This window comes from Notolabrus celidotus, chromosome 7, assembly GCF_009762535.1.
Source record: "Notolabrus celidotus isolate fNotCel1 chromosome 7, fNotCel1.pri, whole genome shotgun sequence".
In the NCBI taxonomy this organism is placed as follows: Eukaryota; Metazoa; Chordata; class Actinopteri; order Labriformes; family Labridae; genus Notolabrus; species Notolabrus celidotus.
In genome coordinates, this window is record NC_048278.1 from 5434691 (window position 1) to 5460896 (window position 26206).

General features: G+C 39.3%; 1 protein-coding gene across 2 annotated transcripts; it reads left to right on the top strand.

Moving 5' to 3' along the window:
- On the top strand, positions 1–24713 carry mycbpap (mycbp associated protein). Of its 2 annotated transcripts, none has more exons than XM_034689073.1 (19): positions 1–110; positions 3273–3377; positions 3485–3620; positions 5520–5617; positions 5751–5934; positions 6131–6246; positions 6394–6544; positions 6655–6773; positions 11922–12043; positions 12530–12638; positions 15874–16066; positions 16213–16400; positions 16528–16674; positions 18370–18468; positions 18633–18760; positions 18884–19011; positions 19098–19237; positions 21342–21521; positions 24547–24713. In XM_034689073.1, exons 3-19 carry the CDS (start codon positions 3533–3535, stop codon positions 24628–24630), a joined length of 2274 nt encoding a protein of 757 aa, XP_034544964.1. In that variant the 5' UTR covers positions 1–110; positions 3273–3377; positions 3485–3532; the 3' UTR covers positions 24631–24713. The 2 variants fall into 2 exon arrangements, with proteins under 2 accessions (XP_034544964.1, XP_034544963.1); XM_034689072.1 differs by having other exon boundaries at positions 3273–3374; positions 3483–3620.
- The last annotated feature ends 1493 nt before the right edge of the window (positions 24714–26206 follow it).

Here is a 26206-nt window from a genome sequence, read left to right on the forward strand (position 1 = left end):
AGTAAGGCGTCCTTTGTCATGGTGACGATAAAAGCTCGTCTCTCAGCAACCACAACCAAACACACTTGAAGCGAAGCGCTATTACCTGTCGCTACCTCAGATTCACATAGGTGAGCTACAACCAAACATGTCACTATTTCTACTCCTTTCTCCTCCTCCTTTCAAGAAGCTAAGTCAGGCAGTCTACCTTTCTTTACAGCAGTGTTGTAAAGAGGATTTCAGTGTACAAAAGGCCTATATTAGTAACGTAGCCTACTCAGTATGATTATGGATGTGATGTTGAGAACTAGTTTATAAAAATGTGGTTACTGCCATTGTGCTATGTATCCCATGAGGCACATGTCATGAGCTGCTTTTGTTTGTGTTGTATTTTACTTCTTGGATTTCCAGTTGAGTCTTTTGGTACCTTGTCTTGTGTTGATTTCCCTTGTGGTATATGTTCTCCTTTTTTGGCTACTCATGTCTGTGTATTTTTTATTTTTGTTTTTTGTTTTTTTATTTATTTTATTTATTTTTTCTTTACTTTTTATTTTTTTCATTAATTATTTGAATGTTCCTAATTTATCCTTTTCACGTTTTGTAATTTTCCCGATGGGATGTCGTCCTCTTATTCTGAAAACCTCTTTTATTGTCCTTTCAATGCTTTTATTTACTTATTCATTTTTCAATTTTTCAAAAATGTATTTAATTTATTTATCCTTATAATACCTCTTAAACAATGATTTATTGGTCTATTGTCACACCACTTCATACTGTTTCATTTCATTTTTTTAACCTTGCATTGCATTCTGTTTTGCATTGCTAAAATTCCTCCTCTCTGTCTGTCAAAAAGTTTAGAATAGAATAGAATAGCCTGTATTTGTCATTGTCAGGTGTACAATGAAATTAGAAGCGCTGCTCCTGAAGGTGCATGTTATAAATACAAATAAAATAAAAACAGGTAGAAAATATTTATAAAAGACAATATAAATATAGTAATAATATAAAACAATTGTCGAATATATACAGTCAGGTCAGGAAAAGAGATATTTGGGTTTAAGATAATTGCAAATATATAAAAGTTTTCACAGTTCCTGGTATTACACTTGACATTAATACTATTGTACAGTTATATAGAAAAAAGTGCATTTCTTTCCATTCATTGATTGTTGGGGATTCTTTATTCAGCCATTTCCTGGTTATGGCTTTCTTACTACCAGCTAATAATATCTGTAATAAATACCTGTCCTGCCTTTATAGCCCAGGTAAACATTTGTATTTAAAGGGGCTGTACAAATGACGTTATTATTATTATTATTATTATTATTATTATTATTATTATTGCTATTATAATAATAATAACAATAATAATAATAATAATAATAATAATAATAACAATAATAATAATTATTATTATTATTATTATTTTTATTATTATTATTATTATTAGTATATTATTATTATTTTATTATTTTATCACTATTATTATTTTACTTTATGTTTTCCCTGCTTTTTGATTGTCCTCACCTGTGTCTTGTTGGTCTCACCTGTGTCTCATTACTCCTTACCAAGTGTGTATATAGCCTCTGTGTTTCCTCCCTTCTGTGTCCGTTCATTGTAATATGTCATGTGTAGTCCCACCCTGTGTTCCGGTTCCCAGTGCTTTTTGTTTGAAGTACACTGAACAAAAATATGAACGCAACACTTTTGGTTTTGCTCCCATGAACTCAAAGATCTAAGTCTTTTTCTACGTGCACTCAAGGTCTATTTCTCTCAAATATTGTTCACAATTTGTCTAAATGTGTGTTACTGAGCACTTCTCCGTTTCCAAGATAATCCATCCACCTCACAGGTGTGTCATATCAAGATGCTGATTAGACAGCATGATTATTGCAAAGGTGCGCCTTAGGCAGGCCACAATAAAAGGCCACTCTAAAATGTGCAGTTTTATCACACAGCATGATGCCACAGATGTCAAAAGTTTTGAGGGAGCATGCAATTACCATGCTGACTGCAGGAATGTCTACTAGAGCAATTGCCCGTGAACTGAATGTTCATTTCTCTACCATAAGTCATCTCCAAAGGTGTTTCAGAGAATTTGGCTGTACATCCAACCAGACCACGTGTAACCACACCAGCTCAGGACCACCCAGACAGCTGCTGCAACATATGTGAGAGAAATAGGCCTTTAGAGTTCAGCTCATGAAAAATGGGAGCAAAAACAAAAGTGTTGTGTTTATATTTTTGTTCAGTGTAAGTTTTTGTGTCTGCATTTTGAGTCCTCTTTCTTTTGTTTTCCCTTATTGGTGACAGCACAAACACATTTGAGTTTGATATTGACTTTTAATGCATACTTGTTGATGATGTTAGACTACAAGTTTATTAGGTTTAAAGATCTGCAGAGTTAACAGAACGGCTATCCATACATTGACCTCATTAAATGTACCATTACTGTTAAAAAGATGCACGTGGAAGGAGGAATGCACAAAGTCCTGCACAGAAAGTGGGTCATCATCATCTGCTTCTGTAAGTCTGTTTTGAAAAAATGACAAAAAAGTGTTCCAAAGCAGCCAAGGACATCTCCTGCCTTTTGAAAGAAGGGAAAAACACTGAAGGAAGAAAAGGGAATCATGAAGCACAAAAGCCAATAATAATAATAAGAATAATAATGCATTTTATTTATAGGTGCCTTTCTTGGCACTCAAGGTCACCTTACAACATTAAAAACAAACAGAGTTTAAATAGCAAACAGTAAATAAAACACAATTTAAAAAGTTTTAAATGAATGGACAGAGGAGTTGTGGTCAGATGGAGTAAGCCAGTTTAAACAGATGGGTTTTGAGTTTGGATTTAAAATGTCAGTGTTGCGGAGGTCAGGTGGGAGAGAGTTCCAGAGCTGCTCTGCTCACCATGGTAACAAGGCGAGCAGGGGGGACAGGGAGGTGGATGGAGGAGGAGGATCTGAGGGTGTGACGGGTGTGGCAGTATGGAGGAGGTCAGAGAGATATGGAGGGGCGAGGTTGTGTATGGATTTGAAGGTGAGGAAAAGTATTTTGTAGTTGATCCGGTGTGTGATGGGGAGCCAGTGGAGCTGTTGCAGGATGGGACAAAGACCTGTGATTGAGGGCATCAGTATTATACCAAGGAAGTGTTGTATAGTGGGTCACTAACAGACTTGTATAACCATATACATTTTTCTGGGTAGTCTTTGTGTAATGATGCACCTGTACAGATACCAGAGAGTGGTACACATAACAAACACACACTGTGGTGTTTCCTCTTCTCTCCTTCAGAAAACCAGAACATCCAGAGAGACTACATATGAAGTCATGACCGGCTCAAGAAGTCCAGGGCAGAGACATTCATAAAGTCAACCAACAGCATTATTTACAAAAAAGGTAAGAAACTGATATAAAATCTGTTCTAATCAGTTTTTCTGTATCACCCAGATACTTCAGTTTTGATGCAGTTGTGTGTATTATTGTGTTTGTGTGTTTGTCTGCAGCTTCATTTCCCTGAACCACTCAATACACACCACAGACCAGGTCATAAGATGCAGCCAGCTGATGAAGCCAGAAATGTTCTTCAGGGGGTTTACCCGGTGAATATGGACCCTGACCTCCAACCTCTGGACTACACAGGTTAGCTACATCGGAAAAAAATGAATATATATACACTACTGTTCAAAAGTTTGGGGTCACCCAGACAATTTTTTGTTTTCCATGAAAACTCACACTTTTATTTATCAAATGAGTTACAAAATGAATAGAAAATATAGTCAAGACATTGAGAATGTTAGAAATAATGATTTTTAGTTGAAATAATAATTTTGTCCTTCAAACGTTGCTTTCATCAAAGAATGCTCCCTTTGCAGTAATTACAACATTGCAGACCTTTGGCATTCTAGCTGTTAATTTGTTGAGGGAATCTGAAGACATTTCACCCCACGCTTCCTGAAGCAACTCCAACAAGTTTGATTGGCTTGATGGACACTTCTTGCGTACCATACGGTCAAGCTGCTCCCACAACAGCTCAATGGGGTTGAGATCTGGTGACTGCACTGTCCACTCCATTACAGACAGAATACCAGCTGCCTGCTTCTTCCCTAAATAGTTCTTGCATAATTTGGAAGTGTGCTTTGGGTCGTTGTCCTGTTGTAGGAGGAAATTGGCTCCAATCAAGCGCTGTCCACAGGGTATGGCATGGCGTTGCAAAATTGAGTGATAGCCTTCATTATTCAAAATCCCTTTTATCTTGTACAAATCTCCCACTTTACCTGCACCAAAGCAGCCCCAGACCATCACATTACCTCCACCATGCTTAATAGATGGCGCCAGGTACTCTTCCAGCATCTTTTCACTTGTTCTGCATCTCACTAATCTTCTTCTGTGTGATCCAAACACCTGAAACTTCGATTCGTCTGTCCATAACACTTTTTTCCAATCTTCTTCTGTCCAATGTCTGTGTTCTTCTGCCCATATTAATCTCTTCCTTCTATTGGCCAGTCTCAGATATGACTTTTTCTTTGCCACTCTGCCTAGGAGGCCAGCATCCCGGAGTCGCCTCGTCACTGTAGACGTTTACACTGGCGTTTTGCGGGTACCATTTAATGAAGCTGCCAGTTCAGGACCTGTGAGGTGTCTATTTCTCAAACTAGAGACTCTACTGTACTTGTCTTCTTGTTCAGTTGTGCACCGGGGCCTCCCACTTCTCTTTCTACTCTGGTTAGAGCCTGTTTGTGCTGTTCTCTGAAGGGAGTAGTACACATCGTTGTAGGAAATGTTCAGTTTCTTGGCAATTTCTTGCATGGAATAGCCTTCATTTCTAAGAACAAGAATAGACTGTGGAGTTTCATATGAAAGTTCTTTTTTTCTGGTCATTCTGAGAGTATAATCGAACCCACAAATGTGATGCTCCAGATACTCAACTAGCTCAAAGAAAGGCCAGTTTTACAGCTTCTCTAACCAGCAAAACCGTTTTCAGCTGTGCTAACGTAACTGCACAAGGGTTTTCAAGATGTTTCTAATCATCCATTAGCTTTCTAACGCAATTAGCAAACACAATGTACCATTAGAACACTGGAGTGATGGTTGCTGGAAATGAGCCTCTATACACCTTTGTAGATATTCCATTAAAAACCAGACGTTTGCAGCTAGAATAGTCATTTACCACATTAACAATGTATAGAGAGTATTTCTGATTAATTTAATGTTATCTTCATTGAAAAAAACAGTGCTTTTTTTTCAAAAATAAGGACATTTCTAAGTGACCCCAAACTTTTGAACGATAGTGTATATATATTTATTTTTTATTTATTCTATTTTAAGTTGTTTTTATGTGTAGCCCTTTGTGTTACAATGTCATTTTATGAAACTGGCTTTATAAATAAAGTCTGATTTATTGATATTTACTGTCTTAATTTTACATAAGCATAAATTATGTCCTGAAATAAAGAATAGAAAGTTGGGGTAAGTGAACTTGTTAATAATAAGCATCCTTTAGACTGTTGAGTCCATTATTTCCTCTTTCTGGACCTACAGGACTTCAGTTAGACAACCATGGGATGGTTCTTCCACACAGCATCCTGGGTAGTTTGGATGATTTCAGAAGTTATCTGGAGGCTGAAGGAGAGACCGAGGTAAAATTAATATCAATGCAAGTGACATATGTAAAATAAATCTTTTTTTAACATACTTAGTTTGACTTACTCTGAAAAATAAACAGAAAGTATAATTCATTTGAATGCCATCTCTTCTCTCTCCACCATCCAGCTGGTGAAACAAATTCCAGCATCCCCGAGAGAGTCTACATCTGAGGCTTCAGGAAGGCCTCACACTGAGGCTGGGATAAAGAGCCGTGGGATCCCTTCGTGTTTACGAAACATTCAGAGTAATGCTCTGCAGCATTGGCAAACACATATGAGTCAGCGCAGACAGCAACAGGACTTCTTAGCAGGTAAGCGGATTAGAGAGTGCAATGACTTACATAACTGCACTTTAAAAGAACAAAGAAGAAATATACTTAATCTTCATACATGCATAATCTTTAAATTGGTTTCTTTTTTGAATAAACTAAAGGCACAGTATTAAAGTATGTTATCTCTATCCATCTTCCTTTCTTTTCATCTGCTGCTACCCTCCTCTCCTCAAAGGCCTGCTTGACAGGCCAGTGGAAAACCTACTGATGAACCAAGGGAACCGATTCAGAGAAACTCAGGAGCAGAGGGAATTTCTAAACCAAGTTATGCCTCTGATCCACTCTGGATATGTATGACAGACACACTTACTTTCTCTGCTCCACTTCAACCTGTCAGACTCTTCTTCTTAAACGTTTATGAGAACTGAAGTCTGTGGAGTTTTAAAATCAGTCTCTGCATCATCTATTTTGTTGTGCTGTGTCGTTTCGATTTCTTAGGGTTATCGTGTGGGCAGTGAGTTTTGGAGTCTCCCCACACATTATGGAGATGAGATGAGTGGCATAACAGCCACTCTGACTCAGACAGAGCAGGGCAGAAGGGCACCTCTGACACACGTGGGGCAGCCTAGCAGCATACAGCAGGAATCAGGTAAACACACTGTGTGTGATGTAAACTGAATGAGAACATCCTTTTCCTGGAGGACTCTCCTAAACAGTGACAGATGCTCTCATCTCTTACATAAATTCTTCCTTCTGTAGGAGTAATGTGTGATGAAACCCTGCGTCCAGCATCTTGGACTTGGGGCCAGAGTGCATACCTGCAGCACCAGCAGGAGGAGCTTAGAGAGATTCTGCAAGACTTGGACATCAAAAAGCCGGTAAAAAAACATCATTGAAAGCTGCTTTGGTTCAGAAACACAACAGGGTTTGAGGGCACTGGGTTCACTCAGTGGGTAGCTGCAGTCCTCATAGTTGCAGGATCAATTCCTGTTTTTCAAGACCCACACAGATACATCAGCTATCTGGCTGATATACACTACCAGTCAAAAGTTTGGAAACACCTTCTCATTCAGTAGTTTGTATTTATTTTAATTATTGTAAACACTGTAGATTAATACTGAAGACATCAAAACTATGAAAGAACATATATGGAATTATTGAATGAACAACAAAGTGTTAAACAAAGCAGAATCTGTTTTATATTTTAGATTCTGTAAAGTAGCCCCCTTTTTCCTTCATGACAGCTTTGCACACTCTTGGTATTCTCTCAGTCTGCTTCATGAAGTGGTCTCCTGGAATGGTTTCTAATGAACATGAGCCTTGTCAAGAGTTCATTTGTAGAATGACTTGCCTTCTTAATGTGTTTGAGACCATCAGTTGTGTTGTTCAGAGGTAGGGTTAGCACACCATTTTACCTTGCAAAGCACTTTGGCCACCACTGGTTGTTTTTAAATGTGCTATATAAATAAAGTTGACTTGACTTGACAATGGATAGCCCTATTTCAGAAATCAGAATCAGAAATACTTTATTTATCCCAGGGGGAAATTCAGTCATTAAAGATTCTCCTATACACAATAATTAAGAATATAAAATAATATTAACATAAGAAGTAATTGATAAGATATATTATGTACTTATTTGACTGCTGTTGTAATCCAGATTATGGCAAAAAAAACAACAGATTATTTCATAGTGTTGATATCCTCAGTATTAATCTACAATGTTGAAAATAATTAAAATAAATACCATTGAATTAGAAGGTGTGTCCAAACTATTGACTGGTAGTGTATGTCACACCTCTAGGAGGAGTTAAACTTGAAAGCACGAGGTGTCTATTAATGTTGCACTTGTTGTCAGATAGTTTTGTGATGTCCTCTGACTTACATTACCAGTCAAACGTTTGGACACACCTTCTCATTCAATGGTTTTTATTTATTTGAATTATTTTCAACATTGTAGATTAATACTGAAGACATCAAAACTAGGAAATAAACTGGTTTTGCCATAATCTGGATTACAACAGTAGTCAAATAGGGCTATCCATTGTGTAACCCTACGTCTGAACAACACAACTGATGGTCTCAAACACATTAAGAAGGCAAGTCATTCTACAAACGAACTCTTGACAAGGCTCATGTTCATTAGAAACCATTCCAGGAGACCACTTCATGAAGCAGTCTGAGAGAATACCAGGAGTGTGCAAAGCTGTCATGAAGGAAAAAGGGGGCTACTTTACAGAATCTAAAATATAGAACATATTCTGCTTTGTTTAACACTTTGTTGTTCATTCAATAATTCCATATATGTTCTTTCATAGTTTTGATGCCTTTGGTATAAATCTACAGTGTTTACAATAATTAAAATAAATACAAACCCTTCAATGAGAAGGTGTTTCCAAACTTTTGACTGGTGTTGTAGCTCCAGCAATTAAAGTCAAATGCATAAAACAACTGAGATACAATCAGTTTTATTTTACCTCAACAAGGCAATAAATAGGATGTGATGCAACAATTTCCAAACACGTTTATTCTGTTCTCTTTATGTACAGAAACCTAATCTCATATGCATGGCACAGATCTAGATAGCGTTTGTTTTGTTTTGACTCCAGACATCTTCATTATTGGCCTGCTCCTTGTCCAAGCACACAGCCCACTGAAGCTGCTCACACCCTCAGGACACTCTGTCCCTCCGGAGCTGCTAGCTGCTCATGATCAGTCTGTATCTTCTCTAACAGCCTGTGATCATCCTGCTTTTGGCACACTGTTCTGGGTTTTCTGTTCAAGAGCTAACAGCAAAACATGGGCACATGTTCAGGCACATGTTCATGCACGACCAGGGCCAGCACGTATGCAGGAACGTGTAAGCACACGTGACTCAAAAAATCTAAGGTTTTGAAATAATGTGACAGTAGATTTTATTATAAGTAAAACATGATCTCAGTTTGCATATCAAGGTCCAAGGTCCAAGGTTCAAGGTTTAAGGTTTAAGGTTCAAGGTTCAAGGTTCAAGGTTCAAGGTAGATTTTGTTTGCAGTGAGTCAGCTTCCTTTTTTTTTTTTTGCACATGCACATTTACACAGGACTTCCACCAGATTCGTGTCCGGTCCGGCTCCATGCTCTCTCTTCCGTCAACACCCACCGGTTAGGTTTTCGGAACGCAGCACGGAGCAGGACTGCCAGACAGCCGGAGTCATGTGACAGAGATTTTTCCGCGGTAATTACTGAATGAAGGATTCTCCTCCTCCTCTCCTCATCCATGTTGTCTTTCTGGTCCTCTGAAAACCTCTGACCTGTTGACTCTAGTCCTGGCTCCACTCATCATGACGGTTTGTTGTTGTAGTTAAGTGAAATACGATCTGGTGATAACACAGAGTGTTTTATTCTGAAAATTAACCAGATGTTTTCATTTTGTTTTGAAGCCTGACTTCCTGTCCCGCTCCATCTGCTCTGTTGAGATTTATGCATCGTGCTCCGGCATCCGGCAAAAATAGAAGTCTTGTGTATCTGATCCGTTGTGTTCCAACCTGCCTAATCAGAGACATAGCCGGAACACAACAGAGCGGATCCAGTGGAAGTTAACACATTGACTAGAATAGAAACCTATCAGATCTGGTGCTGTGACGGATTGGAGACAGACCGGACACAGATCTGGTGAAATTTGGCCGTAAGATTAAAGCTCTGAGGAATTAATGTTTGTGTTGATTTTGGCGCCCCCTGTGGACAAATGGGTCTCATTGTCTTTGCTGATGATGTCCTGCAGATGCATAATTTCAGTTTTGTTACAAAAAGAATCGTATCCTGTTTTACCTCAACAGTCAGATCTTAGTGAATCTTAAAAGTGGAAAAGGTAAACAAAGGCTATTTTGGGTGTGTGCTTGTAATCGTTTTGTCTGACCACCCTTCAGTGTTAGCAACGTCAGGTTTTAGCATGACTAAAAATAAATAATCACATGTAGTTTATAAAAAAAACATCAATATATATCTCAGTCTGTTTCATAACCAGCCCAAATGTCCTCCCAGAAGCTTTAATGAAGTTTTGCAGCCTGACCATAAACACTCATATCTGTTTACATCACACCGAGAGGGCACAGTTATGAAATATAGAGTTTGTCCAGGCATATAGATGGATCTATGGTGTAACAGAGCCAAAGGAAAGGGGCAGGAAACTGCTAACCGCTCTGCATGAGAATGACTCTATCAGTGGGGCCAGGAGGTGACGGGGTAAACACTTAGACAAATGTGCACATCTCTGCACAGCCAGTTCCTATTTCATCCTATTAAGTCGATTAGTAACAGGTGCTCATTATAGTCAGGTTTATTCTAATTGCATTTTATTCCCACTCTCACTTGGTGCCCTTCTCTTGCTTTCTCTCTGCCTTTCTCACTCACACACACGCACGCACGCACGCACGCACACACACACACACACACACACACACACACACACACACAGTCCGTCACATAAGATGAAATGATAGCAGTGTGTTCTGTCGGGTTGATAGTTAACGTGATGCTGAGATGATTTGCGGTCTGGAGTACTTTCTGACACGCGGTCAGAGACAGATCGTCCTGTCAGCAGCAGACTTGTCTATGGCTCTGTGACCCGCTGTGCAGAGAGAGGAAAGAGATGAAAGGAACAAGGATGAGTAACTAGGAGAATAGGAGAGAGAGAAAATAAGAGAGGGGATGGGGAGAGTAAGAGGAGAAGGAGAGACAGCACGTTTTTATTTTCAGTTTGTTTAATGCATTTTATCACATATCATTGCTAGAACGCTGACAAAGACCAGAAAGAGAGCACACACTTCACCAATTTTAAAGTCTCTGCATTGGCTTCCTGTATCTTTTAGATTTTAAGATTTTATTGGTTTTTAAATCTCTTAATGGTCTTGCTCCTTCGTATTTATCAGATCTGCTTTTATCTTATGAACCATTGAGACCCCTCAGGTCTTCAGGTAGTTGACTTTTAATGGTACCAAAAGTAAGAACTAAGACTCACGGCGAGGCAGCTTCTTTATCATCACGGCCCACGTCCGTGGAACATCCTACCTGAAGATCTGAGGGCTGCACAGAGCATCACACTTTTTAAAAGCAAACTCAAGACCAAACTTTTTAGTCTCATTTTCAACTGAGTTTTATTCTTGACACAGTTTTATTTACTTAGATACTTACTTACTTACTTACTTACTTGCTTACTTACTTACTTACTTTATTTAGTTCAAAATTTAGTCACTTTTTTATTTGTTTTATTTATTTATTATCTAGTTCAAGTTTTAGTCACTTTTAATCTATTTTATTTTATCTTATTTTATATATTTATTTATTTTAAGTATAGCATCTTATTTTCTTTTAATGGTTTAATATTTTAGTTTTTTATTATCTTAGAAATGTATTTTATTTTGGTGAGTTTAATTTCCTGTGTTGAGTTTTAACATCTTATTTTACCTCCAGTGTTTCCTCGCTAAGATATCATGAGAGTGTTTCCTCAGTTCGTTCAGTAACTTTTTTTTTTTTTTTAATTATTTATATTTATATTTGTTTATTTTTTAATCTATTTTTTAAATTATTTTTTAATTTATTTATTTATGTATTAATTATTTATTTATTTTTATTGTTAGCACTATTATTGTTGTATGATCCACTCTCCCCATGCTCCATGGCCGTTTTTTTTATTTGAGTTTTGAGTAATGTGAAGTTGACCAAGTCAAATAGCCAATACAAAGACATTAGAAGAATCAGACTAAGGTCAGAGAAAACACATTGAAAGAAGACATTTTAAAGGTAATGTTTATCAAATGGTTTTATAATATAAGCACAAAAGTAACCTCCTCGTGTCACATCAAAGGTTTCATTAACCCTGTTCTCTCTGGTTGTACTCTAGTTGACATCACACACTCTGAAAGTTGGGCTTAAAAGGACTTTGGGTTAACTTTCAATAACAGGAAACAGACTGTTGAATGCACAAAGATAACCTTTTTTCTTCCTTTACCCCCCCCCCCCTGCCTCCTCTTCTTCCTCTCTGGTTCCAGGACATCAGCCGACTGGAGGTGATTGGCTCCTGCAAGCCGTTTACTCATGTCACAGTATGTCGAAGCCCCTCACTGGAGAAGTGGGAACAAGAAAAGGAGCACAAAAAGATGAAGAGGAACCTGTGAGGGAAAAATCTACACTGTGCTTTACTGATTCATTTGATGCTTCCCATTCTTCTTGTGCTGAGTCAAAATCCGGCCTTTAAATATGCATATTCATGATTATGAAGTCAATGACCTGTGCACTTACCAAATGATCAAATCCAGGAAATGCTTTGTTGTATTTAACATTGATTTGCGCAGTCACAGCTGGGGATGTGTCCTTCAAACGTTGAGTGTGAGAAAATGTGATGAGAAATGACATGTTCACCAGAAGTGTTAACACCGTGTCTTTCATTTAAGACTAAAAGAGATGTAGTGTTATGAAGATGTAACATGTTATGGCTGGGTCAGTGTTCCTTGAGGAGTTGGAGAGGGCACAGTCTGACTCATGTTCTGTGTCTTTTTAAGATCAAACCTTTGAACAGGGACACAGCTAATGAAAAAAAATGACTCATCCAGTCATTGTTCACCTCATGGGCAGAATAATGTTGTGGTCCCCTCCACAGTGATCCACTGGCACCGTATGACGATGTTCACTCAGCAGTCCTCCTTGTTCCAGCTCTGAGGTTCTGCGGTCAGCTCGCAAGCTGGATCGGAAATTCTAAGGATCACCAGGTACGTACAGGTCAGGGATTGTAGATGTAGAAATCATGTAAACACTTAAATATTGGTATGCTGATGACATTCAATTTTATATTTCTTTTAAGCCTGATGACACTAAAAAACTGTCCACTCTGCTCAGCTGTCAGACTGACATACAGGACTTGATGAATGACATTTTCCTTCAGTTAAACACAAAAAAACAGAGGTCCTCATTATCGCCCTGACAGCAATGCAGCCAGGCTTAATGATTATTTGGGTTCTCTTTCTACCTCTGTAGAAAAAACTCTAAGAAATCTTGGTGTCACTTTTGATCATGGATTGCTTTTTGACCAAAACATTAAATTAATAACCCGGTCATGCTTCTTTAGCTAAGAAACTTAATTAAAATGAAATCCCTGGTCTCACACAGAGTTAGAGATGCTGGTTCATGCTTTTATTTCCTCACAGCTTGACTATTGCAAGTTTCTTTTCACCAGCCCCTGTAAATCTTCTCTTGACCGACTACAATTAATCCAAAACACTGCAGCAAGACTGTTAACCAGCAACCCACATCACCCCCATCCTATCTCCTTACACTGGCTGCCAATCAAATTCAGAATACAGTTTAAGATCCTCATATTAACATACAAAGCTATCCATCATCAAGCACCCTCATATATCTCCAACCTGCTCCACGCTTACATCCCCAGTAGACCCCTCAGATCCCCAGACCAGGGTCTGCTTGCTGTGCGTCATGTGAGGCTAAAAACTAAAGGTGACCGTGACATTGAGCTCGTGGATCATACCTGTCAAGTCTCCCGTTTTGGCCGGGAAACTACCGTATTTTACCCCTCTTTCCCGCCGTCCTCCCGTATTACTATTTTCCCGTAATTCTCCCGTATTAAGAAAAAAACATTCCTCTGCCTCTGCTCCCGTCACTAGCCTCGCGAGAACTGCCACATGCAGTCGCCTGGGTGGCAGTTGTCGCGAGGTTAGTGACGACAGCGGGTCGAGCGGGAACAACAAACCCGGGACAACAGAGGAGAGAGATGAATGAGATGATGGATGAAAGTGAGGAGAGAGAAGGCATTCCTGCCAAAAAAAACAAAGAAGTCATGTAAATATCTAGAAAAATGGGACAGCGAATTTACATTCCTAAAGAGGAGCAGGATGGGGCACAGCCACGCGTTCTGCAAGATTTGTAATTGCGACTTCAGTGTCTCCCACGGGGAAGGAACGACGTAAGTCAGCACGAGAAATCAACCAAGCACAACCGCTGGCTAGAGGCACAGAAACATTCCCAGGCGATGTCAACATTTGTGACTAGGAATACCACCGAGGCAGACCAGGTCATAAATGCGGAGGTTAAAATGGCAATGTTGTGTGCCAAAAACAACAAGATTCTGATCACCTAACTAATTAGTAAGCTGTTGACAAGTTGTTTTTTTAGATATCTTGTACTCCTGTCTTAAAATGTAAGGGATACTGGAGCTTGGTTGGGGTGGTGGGACAGCTCACAGCAAGCGCTGGAAAATTTCCCTTATTTTCAAATCCAAAACTTGACAGGTATGTCGTGGATCCAACTCTGTGGAAGAATCTTCCACCTCAAGTGTGCTGTGCTGATTCCACTGAGACTTTTAAAAAGCAGCTAAAGACCCTTTTGCACAGGAAAAAATGCCCGTTTGTTTATGTGGGTTCAGGTCTGTGTGTGGGTGGATGAGTGCATGTTTGTGTGCCTCATAACAAAGAACAAGATAACAAGTGTCACTCTACGTGCAGTGTAGTCACCGAGGCCACACAGGACTGAAAACGGCTGCATTTACCTTAAAATGCGATTCCCCGCGAACGACAACAAAGGAGGCAACTTCTGGATGTCTCATTGCAGAGACAGAAAAAAAGAAGGCACAGATCAAAATCGAATCATCACTTTAAATGAATCACGCCAAACACATTTTCACTTGCAGTAGTTCACAATTTCTCTGATGGCACACGGACACAAACATGGCCTCATGGACATGCATTAAAGGCAGGGTGTCAAAGTGAGGGAGCCGCTCTCTGCCTTGCTCAATGCTCAGGGAGTAAACCAGTCCCAGATCCTGCACTGGAAAAAATGCCCCTCCAAAAAAAAAAAAAAAAAAAACTTATTTCAATGTACTTTTACCTTGAAATAAGCAAAAAAATCTGCCAATAGAAGAAGTGAAATGTGCTTGGAAAGATTTCCTAAAATAAGATGTAATATTTTAAACTGTGATCTTAAAATTAGCAGGAAAACTTATTTTAAATAATGTTTGACCAGTATTTTAAAGCTTAGTGTCTCAGAATAAGACAGGAATGATAACAGTTAGTATTTTTTCAATCAAAAAAAGATTTTTGCACTAATACGTTTCATGTCAACTTCTTCATTTGAGATATATTCACCTTCATTTGAGTTGTATTATAGCGGCACTTCTCTAGGTTTAAGACCATCTTGTACTTGAAATAAGATGACAAAGTTAAATTTGAGCATTTAGAGATATAATGTCTTCTCATAGTGAGCTGGATATACTAATATTCATTCATGTTGTTTTTTAGGATAAGCCAGCCACACTCTAAAGTAGGTGTTTCATTGTGTGCATGTAGTTTGAGGATGTATATTTTTATCTGATTTAGAGGAAACAGTGTCTGAAAACTGTAACCCACCCTTAAAAAACAACTTTCTTTCTTTCTTTCTTTCTTTCTTTCTTTCTTTCTTTCTTTTATCAGTGGAGCTGTTTTCTGATAGATTCTCCAATAAAATGCATTTACTTAAATAAAGTAAAGTGTGTGTCTTAAATCAAGATTATCCGTCTTCTACAAATAAGATCTCAGCTTGAAAAATGTATGACATGTAAAACAAACCTTGTTTCTTCTAAATTACAACTCAAAACAAGATCATTTCAAGATTGTTTGACTTAACAATATTTTTAAGATGTCTTAAAACAAGTCCCTCTATCTTGCTCAAATGTTACTTGTTAAGTAAAGTTATTTAATTCCAGTGGGAGAAGACATTTAGACTAAAAATGAGACAGTATCACTTGGTAAGATTTTTTAAGTGTAAACAGAATATGAAACAGTTATTCCAGTTAAAACGAGGAACAGAAATAAGAAGAGCTAAGAATTTAAACAAATATGTATTACTAATGGATATATTAATAATGATTGATATGTTATTTGCTTAAGACCTTTCACACTTGAAGCCTATGTTCGCTAAATTATCTTAATTTTTCTCTCCCCAACTCTTACTGATTAGGGAGAAGTGGGAATCAGTGCCACCATGTTGTTTGAGGCCCTGACAGGAGAAATAGCCTCCTCCCTCCTGGAGCTGCACAATGAGGGCAGCGGAGCCATCTTCTACAGTTGGGAGCAGCTTCGTGTGCCACACAGCTTCCCCATCCTGCCATCGCAAACAAACAGTCCACACTTTTACTTCAACTCCTCATCTGGTACACACAAACACCGTCCACACCTGCTGCCCCACTCTTACGTCACACACTGTTTATTCCTCTGTCAGCACATCTTTCTGGCTCTTTCAACCAGAGTTCAACCCGCCTGTCTGCTCTCCATTCGGCCTACCCCCTCTCTGTCCTAGGTGTGATTCTACCAGGTGATACCAAGCGGGTGGAGTTCCTTTTTAAGTCAGTCAAGCCAGGCATCACAACTGAGCTGTGGCAGCTCAACACCCGACCCATGTTGCTGGGAGGAGCCTCCATGCAGGTCACTTTGAGAGGAGTCGCCCTGTACCAGGACAAAACCGCAGACCAGAGGCTTTTCATTGAGGTGGTGTACACAATCAAACTGAGTGTCTGGAAACAGGACAGAATAACATGAAAACTGAAGCTCCAGGTTTTTCAGAAAGTTATCTTAATATACATATATTTGTCTCCTGGGTTTGTTTTGAGAGCAGACCAAGCTGGAAAAGATAGTGACGGTTAAACTGTGTCAATCCATCGTGAATGAGATGCTGCAGAGGGTCCGATCCCCAGAGAGACCCAGCTCTCCACCAGAGCTCTACATCACTGAAGAGCAGACGTTTGTGAGCAAAAACCCAAAGGTAAACCCTTCAGGTGCAAGTAGTGTCATGAAACAACTCACATTAAATAGAGATCAATGAATGAGAGTATTTTAATCCTTCTTACAAATACTGATACCTCAAATACATTTTGACCTTTCTCTCTAGTGCGGTTGAGGCATTTAACTCTTCATAATGTGGGATGGCCCAAAGCCAGGAAATAATGATGTGTTAGACATTTGTCTTTGTCGTATGCATAGACTGAAGTGTTGTACAAGCTCACACTAAAACAGAGCTTGCTAAAAGTTCAGTTCACACCATAGACTGTATAATTAATGGACGTAGTATCCGTGATGTCACCCATCTCTTCCTGAGCGCTGTTTTGAAACCAATCGGCGGCGGCAGCCATATTGGAAATGTGGAACTCATCCAAAAGAGTGTGAAGTAAAGAGGCGGGGTTTGAGCCTCCTAGCCAACAGCTATGTGTCCCCGCCTGTCAGTCAATTCAGTCATGTCCTTATTTGGGCAAAAACGCATAATCTTAATATCTTCTGAACCGTCACATTAGAAAAAAATTCACCCCCGTACAGTGTGTGCCGATAGAGAAATTAGCTACGTAGAGCCAAGCTGTTTTTGTACCAGGCTGTAAACATGTTTATTAATGCTGCAAAGATCGTCTTCTTTGAATTGGTGTATATGTGGTTTCTGGTGTTTCTGCAGCCAGCCTCAAGTGGATTCTCGATGAACTGCTGTTTATAACACTTCCTCATTGGCTTCATATTTTGAGACCTGAGGTAGCCGCTTGAGCATCATTATACATAACCTTTAATATATTGAACCAGTAACTCAATAGCATGCAGAATGAGATATGTTGCAGTTCATTTAAATGTAAAAGGCTCTAATGGAAACACAGCGAGTGAATGAAAATGACATCACTGTCTGCACTTTGATTATAGGGAGATTTTTTTTCATAACAAATCCAATCCAATCCAATCCATTTGATTTATATAGCACATTTTAAAAACAGCAAGGTTACCAAAGTGCTGCACAACAAATATATACAGTATAAAAAAACAATAGTCCAATTTAAAATACAGTAAATTAAAAGACAAACAGAGACCAACATTAACTCTCATGCTGTATTAAAAGCCAGGGAGTAAAAATGAGTATGAGGTCAAAGATGTACTGAAGTGCCAGACCATTTAGTGACTTAAAAACAAACATAAAAATCTTAACATTTTTCTAAATTGGACAGGGAGCCAGTGGAGGGAGGTGAGAATGGGGCTGATATGTTTGTGCTTGCGGGTTCCTGTTAAAAGGCGAGCAGCCGCGTTTTGGACTGACTGTAAGTGAGCGAGGGAGGCCTGGTTAATGCCAGTGTAAAGTGCATTACAGCAGTCCAAACGGGTCGAGATAAAAGAATGAATCAAGCACTCAAAATCATTAAAAGATACAACAGATTTAAGTTTGGAATAAAGCCTCAGATAAAAACTGATTTTAACTACTGAGTTTACAAAGCTGCATGTCATTAACAAATATCATGTAATAACACCTCTTTGATTCAGCACTGTGCATTCTCACCTTGTTTAACCTCAGAGACAGGAGACAGTATGAACTGATGATCTTTATTATAGCTGCGGAGGAGCAGGGCACTCATTCCTGTTCACATGAGTTCATGTGACTTTGAGTTCACGTTTATACTCCTCTCAGTAATCACTGCTTTATTCACGGCTTCAGCTGCAGTTTCTTGATGACTCAGTGGAGGACCTGAAGAAACTGTGGCAAGGAGTGAATCCAGGACACAGCTGGGATCTTTCTGTGGATACACTCCGACAGGTAGAGACATTATGTATTGTTATAGTAAGTGATAACACTCTAACACACTCGCAGGTTGATGCATACAGCAGGTTGTCTGAGTGCACCCTTCTTTACAATTTTACATCATATTGATTCACTGAGGACATGAGATGTTTGTGCAATCATCTGTTCCTCTGATGTAGGCTGTGCTGGCTCAGCCCAGTCAGGAATCAGCTCAAGAAAAGAACCTGGCCCAGCTCAACTCTCTGCTTCTGCAGCTCTCTGAACCACCTGCTCAGAAACACAAACACCAAACAGCAGCTGCTGCAGGGTGAGACACAAACACACGAGTCATTCCTGGTCTCTATCGCAGCATCTTGGCTCTGCTGTACACACTCACACACTCACACCTGTAGCTTCAATAGCTTTGTGTGGTGTGCACTGCCCCCTGCAGGCAGCAGCTGTGGAGGAAACTGCTGGACACGATGGATGATGAGGCCAGGTGGCTCAGAAACATGCTGGGTCTTCCACAGAGGGACACATGGAGCAAGAAAATGGAGGAATCCGTGATCTCAGAAGCTAGTCAGATTCACAGACTTTCACTCAGACACTGATTGATGAATATATAATGAATACATGCCTCTGAATTCTGTGTTATAACATCCCAGATGTGGCTGATAACAAAGATGAGATGAGTGAGAAAAAGGATGGAGTAGCTGCCAAAGAGGAGAGGAGCAGGACAAAGTCCAGCAATAAAGAAGACAATAAAGGCGTGTCCAAATCAGCAGGGACGGACAAACAAGCGGAGGTGAGGGGGAAAAGGTGTTTATGTAGGTGTCTCACTGTTGTGATTAGTCACCGAGCGGCCTCAGATTCAAGAGTATTTTAATGATGGGCATGACACGTCAATACAACCGACCTCCAGCTGATCCACTCATGAGTCACTATCACCATATTCAACATGCTGTCACTTCATCATCTATTTATCTGCCCTACACTTTTTGAAAATATCTTTATAATAGTAATAATAATAATACTAACTGTATCTATATAGCAACAACCCTAGAACACTATTGTTAAAATTAGTAACACCATCACTAACGCCGGGTGTTTTTTACCCGATATGATAAACCCAATAAAAAGTACTTGTCATCAAAATATATTAAAACATGACAATAGTCATCAAAGACGATGCTGAAGCTACCCAGGGACCCATGACACTCAGACAAACACAACATAATGAATATCATGTAAATGTGTTTGCTCGGGTGAAAATCACCCGGTGATAGTGTTCTAGGGTTAAAAACAAAATGTTTACAAAGTGCTTTGACAAACAAAGCATGGTTGGAATAACAAAGTAAACCTTTTAACAGACAGGGAGGGGGAATTTTAACAATGCAAAACAGAATACAACACAAGAGGTTGAAAAGAATACACGTAAATTAAACAGAATGAAGTGTTGTGACAATAGACCAATAAATCATTGTTTTCAAGGATAAATGAATAAAATAAATAAATAAATAAAAATAGACAAGTAAATAAAATGAATAAATAAATGAAAATGGATAAGTAAATACAGTAAATAAATAAAAAGATAAAAATGGATAAATAAATAAAACAAATAAATAAAAATGGATGAGTAAATTAAATGAATAAAATAAATAAAAATGGATAAGTAAATACAATAAATAAATTAAAATGGATAAGTAAATGACGTGGATAAATAAAAAATAATAAATAAAAATGGATAAGTAAATTAAATAAATAACTGAAAATTGATTAGTAAATCAAATAAATAAAAAAAGGATAAATAAATTAAATAAATAAATATAAAACGATAAAAATGGATAAGTAAATACAATAAATAAATAAAAAGATAAAAATGGATAAGTAAATAAAACAAATAAATAAAAATGGATGAGTAAATTAAATGAATAAAATAAATAAAAATGGATAGGTAAATACAATAAATAAATAGATAAATATAAAAGGATAGGTAAATATAACAAATAAATAAAGATAAATAAATAAAAAAGGATAGGTAAATAAAATAAATAAATAAAATGGATAAGTAAATAAAAGCATTAAAAAGACAATAAAAGAGGTTTTCAGAATGATAGGAGACATCACATCGGGAAAATTAGAAAAAGTGAAAAGGATAAATTAGGAACATTAAAATAATACATGAAATAAATTAATAAATTAAATAAATAAATAAATAAATAAAATAATCAAATAAAGAACTTACTTGCCTGAACTGTCCCACCAGGCTCAAGAACAACCTTAGCTTACCTACCGTCACAGTTTGATGTCACCCTGACTTCAGTCCAGGACTAAATCTGGCTCAGAGCCTGTTGCTTCTCCCTTCTAATGGTTCACACCTTCATTGTCAGCCAACAAAGGCACAAAAGAAGAGACAACACCATATTAAATTTAGAAGCTGCTCGGCGACACAGTCTCGTCTGTGTGAATATGAATTTTGCTGAGTGATGTTTTCCTCTGTGCGACAGTTGAGTCATGGGGTAAGGTGCAACCGATTACTCAGTGTGCCTGCATGAAAATATGCACCTGCTCTCAGGTAGTGAGCTAAGGGTGCGAATTATTAGCACCTGGACCAGTCCAAGCCATCTGTGGTACACACACACACACACACACATACACACACACACACATACACACACACACACACACACACACACAGCTTTACATTAGCCCACACAGTAACTTAATCCAGTCTATATGATGCCGTGAAATATGTGGGAGGCAGTTTTCATGATGTAAAACATAAAACCACAGAAGTGAGCAAACACTGTAATCAAGCAGTAATTAGTATTTATGTCCTCCTCTAATGTGCTCCCTTTCACTTTGTGTGTTTGTTTGTTTGTTTGTTTTTCTGTCCGTCTTCTGTGCAGGAGAGCAAGAAGGGGAAAAGAAGGGATGAAGTGGGGAAACGCTCCAGGGGAAAAAAGGGGAATGAATCACCCTCGCTGACTGGCACACAGACAGAGAACGTCAGTCAGCAAACTCCTGAAGCTGAGCCGACCGAGGAGCCAGAGGTGATGGAAATATACACGAGGCTCCTGCACAGAAAGGTGAGTCCAACCATCTGTAAGCACAGCTTTTATATTTTATTTTCATCCTGCACAGAACTAAATCTACAGTAGTCTTGTTAAGATACACACCTCTCACTCTTGAATGTACATATTTGTGTATGTTTCATGTTGCATGCTAAGTTGAGTTTCTTTCAACCCCACACTGTAAACCTGAACAAGATGAAATTACTTGAGTTGTTTGTTGTAACTGATGACATAAGAGTTTTTAAGTAGCGGAAATACAATTTTTAAGTAAACTGAAAATTTAAAATACGATTTCAGTTTACTTTCTTTCATTCTTTTATTTAAATTTTCAAGTTTCCAAAACTCAAATTTACTCGTTACATTTTTAATTCATACATAGATCAAACAGAGTACATGTCATGGTTTTGTTAGTTTAGTTTGTTCCTTGTGTTTCATGCCTTGGTTCCATTCATCCATCCATTATCTTGATTGCTTATCCCGTTTCGGGGTCACTGGGGCTGGAGCCAATCCCAGCTGACTTCAGGCGGAAGGTAGGGTACACCCCGGACAGGTCGCCAACCTATCACAAGGCATTCACACGGGCAATTTAGTGTGATCAATTAACCTGGTGAGCAGGTTTCTGGACTGTGGGAGGAAGCCCGGATTACCCAGAGAGAACCACAGAGAGAACCTGCAAACTCCACACAGAAAGGCACCTGCCCAACCAGAGACAACAGGAACCTTCACACTGTGAGGCAACAGAGCTACCGCACCAACGTGCAGCCCGCCTTGGTTCCTCCCCGTGTTTATTCTGTATTAGTTATCCTTTGTCTCCATTGAGTGTTTAGTGATCCATGTCTCTTGTTGTGTTTTCTTAGTCTAGTCTTGTGTTTCCTGTTTTATTTTGAAGTTCTGAATCCTTGACTCCAGTTTAGTTTTGTTGCTTCGTGAAGCACAGCCATTGTGGTTTTTCAAGTGTGTGCAGACTTCCGTGGTGACGTTGATGACGTCATACGCAGGGTCCCTCTGTACACTCAAAAGTTGTTATTTGGTCATGGATATTAACTCAATGAAATGTATCCACATATAATTAAAACAACATTAATCGTTCAGATATCTCAATAATTAATTGTTGGTTCAACTAAATAGCTGATTTTGAGTGCTGTACTCTTAATGGCTATGGGTTTACAGTGTCAGTGAGCACTTCTCAGTTGTAATGGCATTTAAGAAACGTCTAAAGCAGACGCTGAAAAGAAGTGAAAATGGTTCAAAAATGAAAAAGTTATGAGCATCTATTTGTAGATTCTACTCAAGGTCTATATTTAGACTATGCATCACTAGGAAATCTGCTTCTGTCACCAGACTCATTACACATTCAGACATATTAATGGTGATTTTCAAGCTCATAAATCTAGTAGCTCAGATGATTGTGAAGGTGATCAGGGTATCACCGTCACCACTGACACCTTACATGCAGGACCTGAAATAGAACATGCAACGCCTACTTACAAGTCCATCTCTCATCGTTGTTGGCCACTGAGATCAGTTTATCAATGCTGTCCTTACGTATTAATCAACTATATCAGCATCCAGGGCTCTTCCTGCCTTCATCGTCAGAGTTGGCAGCCTGAATGTCTGAGCATGCCCAGTCTTCTTTTCCTCGTACTGTGGAGAATAATAAACTGCTCCCTTTACGATATCTCTGGGCCTGCTTGTTTACACCACAAAGTCCATGATGTGCAGTATTCTTAATATTACTATGAAAAATCAGAAGCATTGAAATTATGTTTGAGGATCGACAGGATTTCAGTTACCGCAGAAAAAGAAATAAATCTATAATTTAGAATGTTTTATCATTGGGCTGCACGGTGATGGAGTAGTTTGCACCGTTGCCTCACAGCCAGAAGGTTTCTGGTTCAAATCCTTGGCTGGGCTTGTTCTCTCTGTGCATGCATGGGTTCTCTGGCCTCCTCCTACAGTCCAAAAACATGCTCTTCAGGTTGATTGGTGACTCTAAACTGCCTGTAGGTGTGAGTGTGTGCATAAAAGGTTGTCTCTGTTAGCACTTTCTCTTTCAGAGGGCACTTAGCTTTTATCTGACCTCCCCTGCTGCTTTTATCTGTTTTATTTAACTATACTGTTTTTAACAAGTGTCTGTAATTTATTGTCTGTTTTAACCCTGTTTTGTAGCACTTTGGGATTTGTTTCTGAAAGTAAAGTGCGTAACAAATAAAATGTACTATTATTATTGTATTATTGTTACTTAATGTGATGGTCTGTTGACCTGTGCAGGGTGTACCCCGCCTACCGCCCAATGATAGCTGGATTAGGCTCCAGCCCCCTGAATGAGATAAACTGTTAAGATGATGGATGGATGTTTTATTATGTGTATTATTATATTTGTTATTGTATTATTTATCATGTTTCTATATATTTTTAACTGCCTTGCAATTAACCACTTCCCGACTCTAACATATGCCCTGGCTCAGGAGAAGTTTACCAAATTGTGTGTATATATCCTTTAACATTTGATGATCCCAGTGAGCAGCTTTTAGGGGTGAACATCAATTAAACGTCTGTATACAAATTAGATATCACAACAAACCACTAAATACAATTTAGCAAATCTCAAGAAAAATGAATCACACATTCACAGACATACTGTGTAATCATAGTGATGATCATATGAAATTACACCACAGTAACTATGGGTCGTGAACTTGCGTTTCATTGTGTAGCTAATACCTCTTTGCTGATCTCGTTTTGTACATGTTTAAGTATCTGACAAAAATGCTCATTGCAGTTTCCTTCCTTCAGTGTTCTGACACATTTAGCGTCAGATGAAATCAGGTCTTGGACATTCTGCCTTGTTTCAACCTAAGTTAACATTGAAATCCTGAGTTGCAGTTTGGTAAATGTAGGCTCCTGTGTTTTTGGAGCTTGTCCCATACAAGGGATTTACAAACCTTGTTTAAATATCTTTTTGCTGAATGCTGAATGAGTTCATTTAAGGTTTCTCTTGTTCTCTGTATAATAATGTATATATCTGTTCACCTGGCAGGTTTATGCTCGGATTGAAGACCTGGTGGACAGCCTGTGTGACCTGATGGATGATCTTCATCACAGAGATGATCTGAGCTCCTGAAAGGCAGACACCAGAGCGCACTAAACTTAGAGTTACAGGCTTACTTTACATGAAATCAATAAACTTTTAGTTTTGGTTGAGCAGTGGCTTTGTTTTAGTATTCACTCTGTCTCATTCACTGTTCACTCACTCAGTCCCGCTGACTCTGCAAACGACGCGCCCCCATCACTGCCTCTCTTTTTACGCTCCACGTTGTGATTGCTGTGTGTGCTGTGCGTGCGTGGACTGCCGGGTGCCGTATGCGTGTGTGAGAGAGAAGAGGGAGAGAGTGAGCCGTGTGCTGTGGCTTATCCTTGTCCTATGCGGATTTCAGCGCTGCCTGCCTGCCGGAGCGGCTCGCAGCATCAGCACTAGCAGGCCGGGCTTTAAACGCTGACATCCCCACACAGGCGTCCTGTGAAACCTGCTCCCTGTGCAGCTCCTGTCTGACGTTCGCCGGGTAAAGGCGCGTGAGGGAATAACCGTGGTCGCTCTGGTTAGAGGATCCCAGAGGAGGGGGTATTATCGGGACTTGGAGAGGAGGTTGCGAGGATGCTGAGTGGACGAGGCGGGAGATGAGCGATGGCCAAGGTAAGCTGCATGTCGTTGAAATGACCTGGAGGTTCATTCTGTTGAATGTCGACGGCTGTCTTTGGAGTTTAATATGAATATAGACAACAATGTATCGAGGTATTTCACCCAGCTCCATGTAGATACAGTGTTTGGTTGGCCTTACGAAGGAATCCATGCTACACATGGCAACAGTATGGATCCACTGCGTGTGTGAGCAGTGTGTGCGTGTGTGTGTGTATGAGTATGTGTGGGAAGGTTGAGTAATGTTATGCATAATGCAGACCCACCATGGGTGCCCTCCTCCACTCTATCGCCACCTGGAATATACAGTACACCTGCTACCACAGCACGCATGCGCATCTTTAAACGTGGACGACGGAGTGACGTAGTTCTGTGTTAGAGCAATTTGACGCATGTGAGCCGACCATATGTTAAAGCTCTTTTACGCACGTTGAAACAGCAGTCGGTGGGAGAGAGGAGCAATCACAGTGTGTGTGTGCTGCATCTATATCATGATTTACGTCACGCTTCTTCGTTACAACCAACTCACGTGCCCCTCTGGAGTCTAACATCACGACTCGAGCCGGTGATTTCATGAGATGATGCTCAGGCTGCATGTGGCTCAGAGTGAATTGAAGTCCCTACAACCAGATGAGTCACTTAGGGCTTGTAGCTGTGAATCAGAAAATGTGTCCATATCCCGCTAAAAGCACCGTGGGTGCTCTCACTGTGTCCACGGAGATGCTGCATTATTCACGGAGCAGCACCACAGTGTGTCCCTGGATGACTTCATCACCAACAAGCACTACATGACAATTAATGAAAAACATTCATTCAAACTGAGCTGCGAAGTGTGTCACAGATATCTGGTTAATCACAATCCAGGAGAAGGTTTTACTCCAGGGGTTTAAGAACACATGTCGTTGTGGATTAACACAGAGGTTCTCAAAGTGAGGGTCGTGAGACACTGATGGAGGGTCACAAGATGCCCTTCAAAGAAAACAAATATTTTAAATTTGTATTT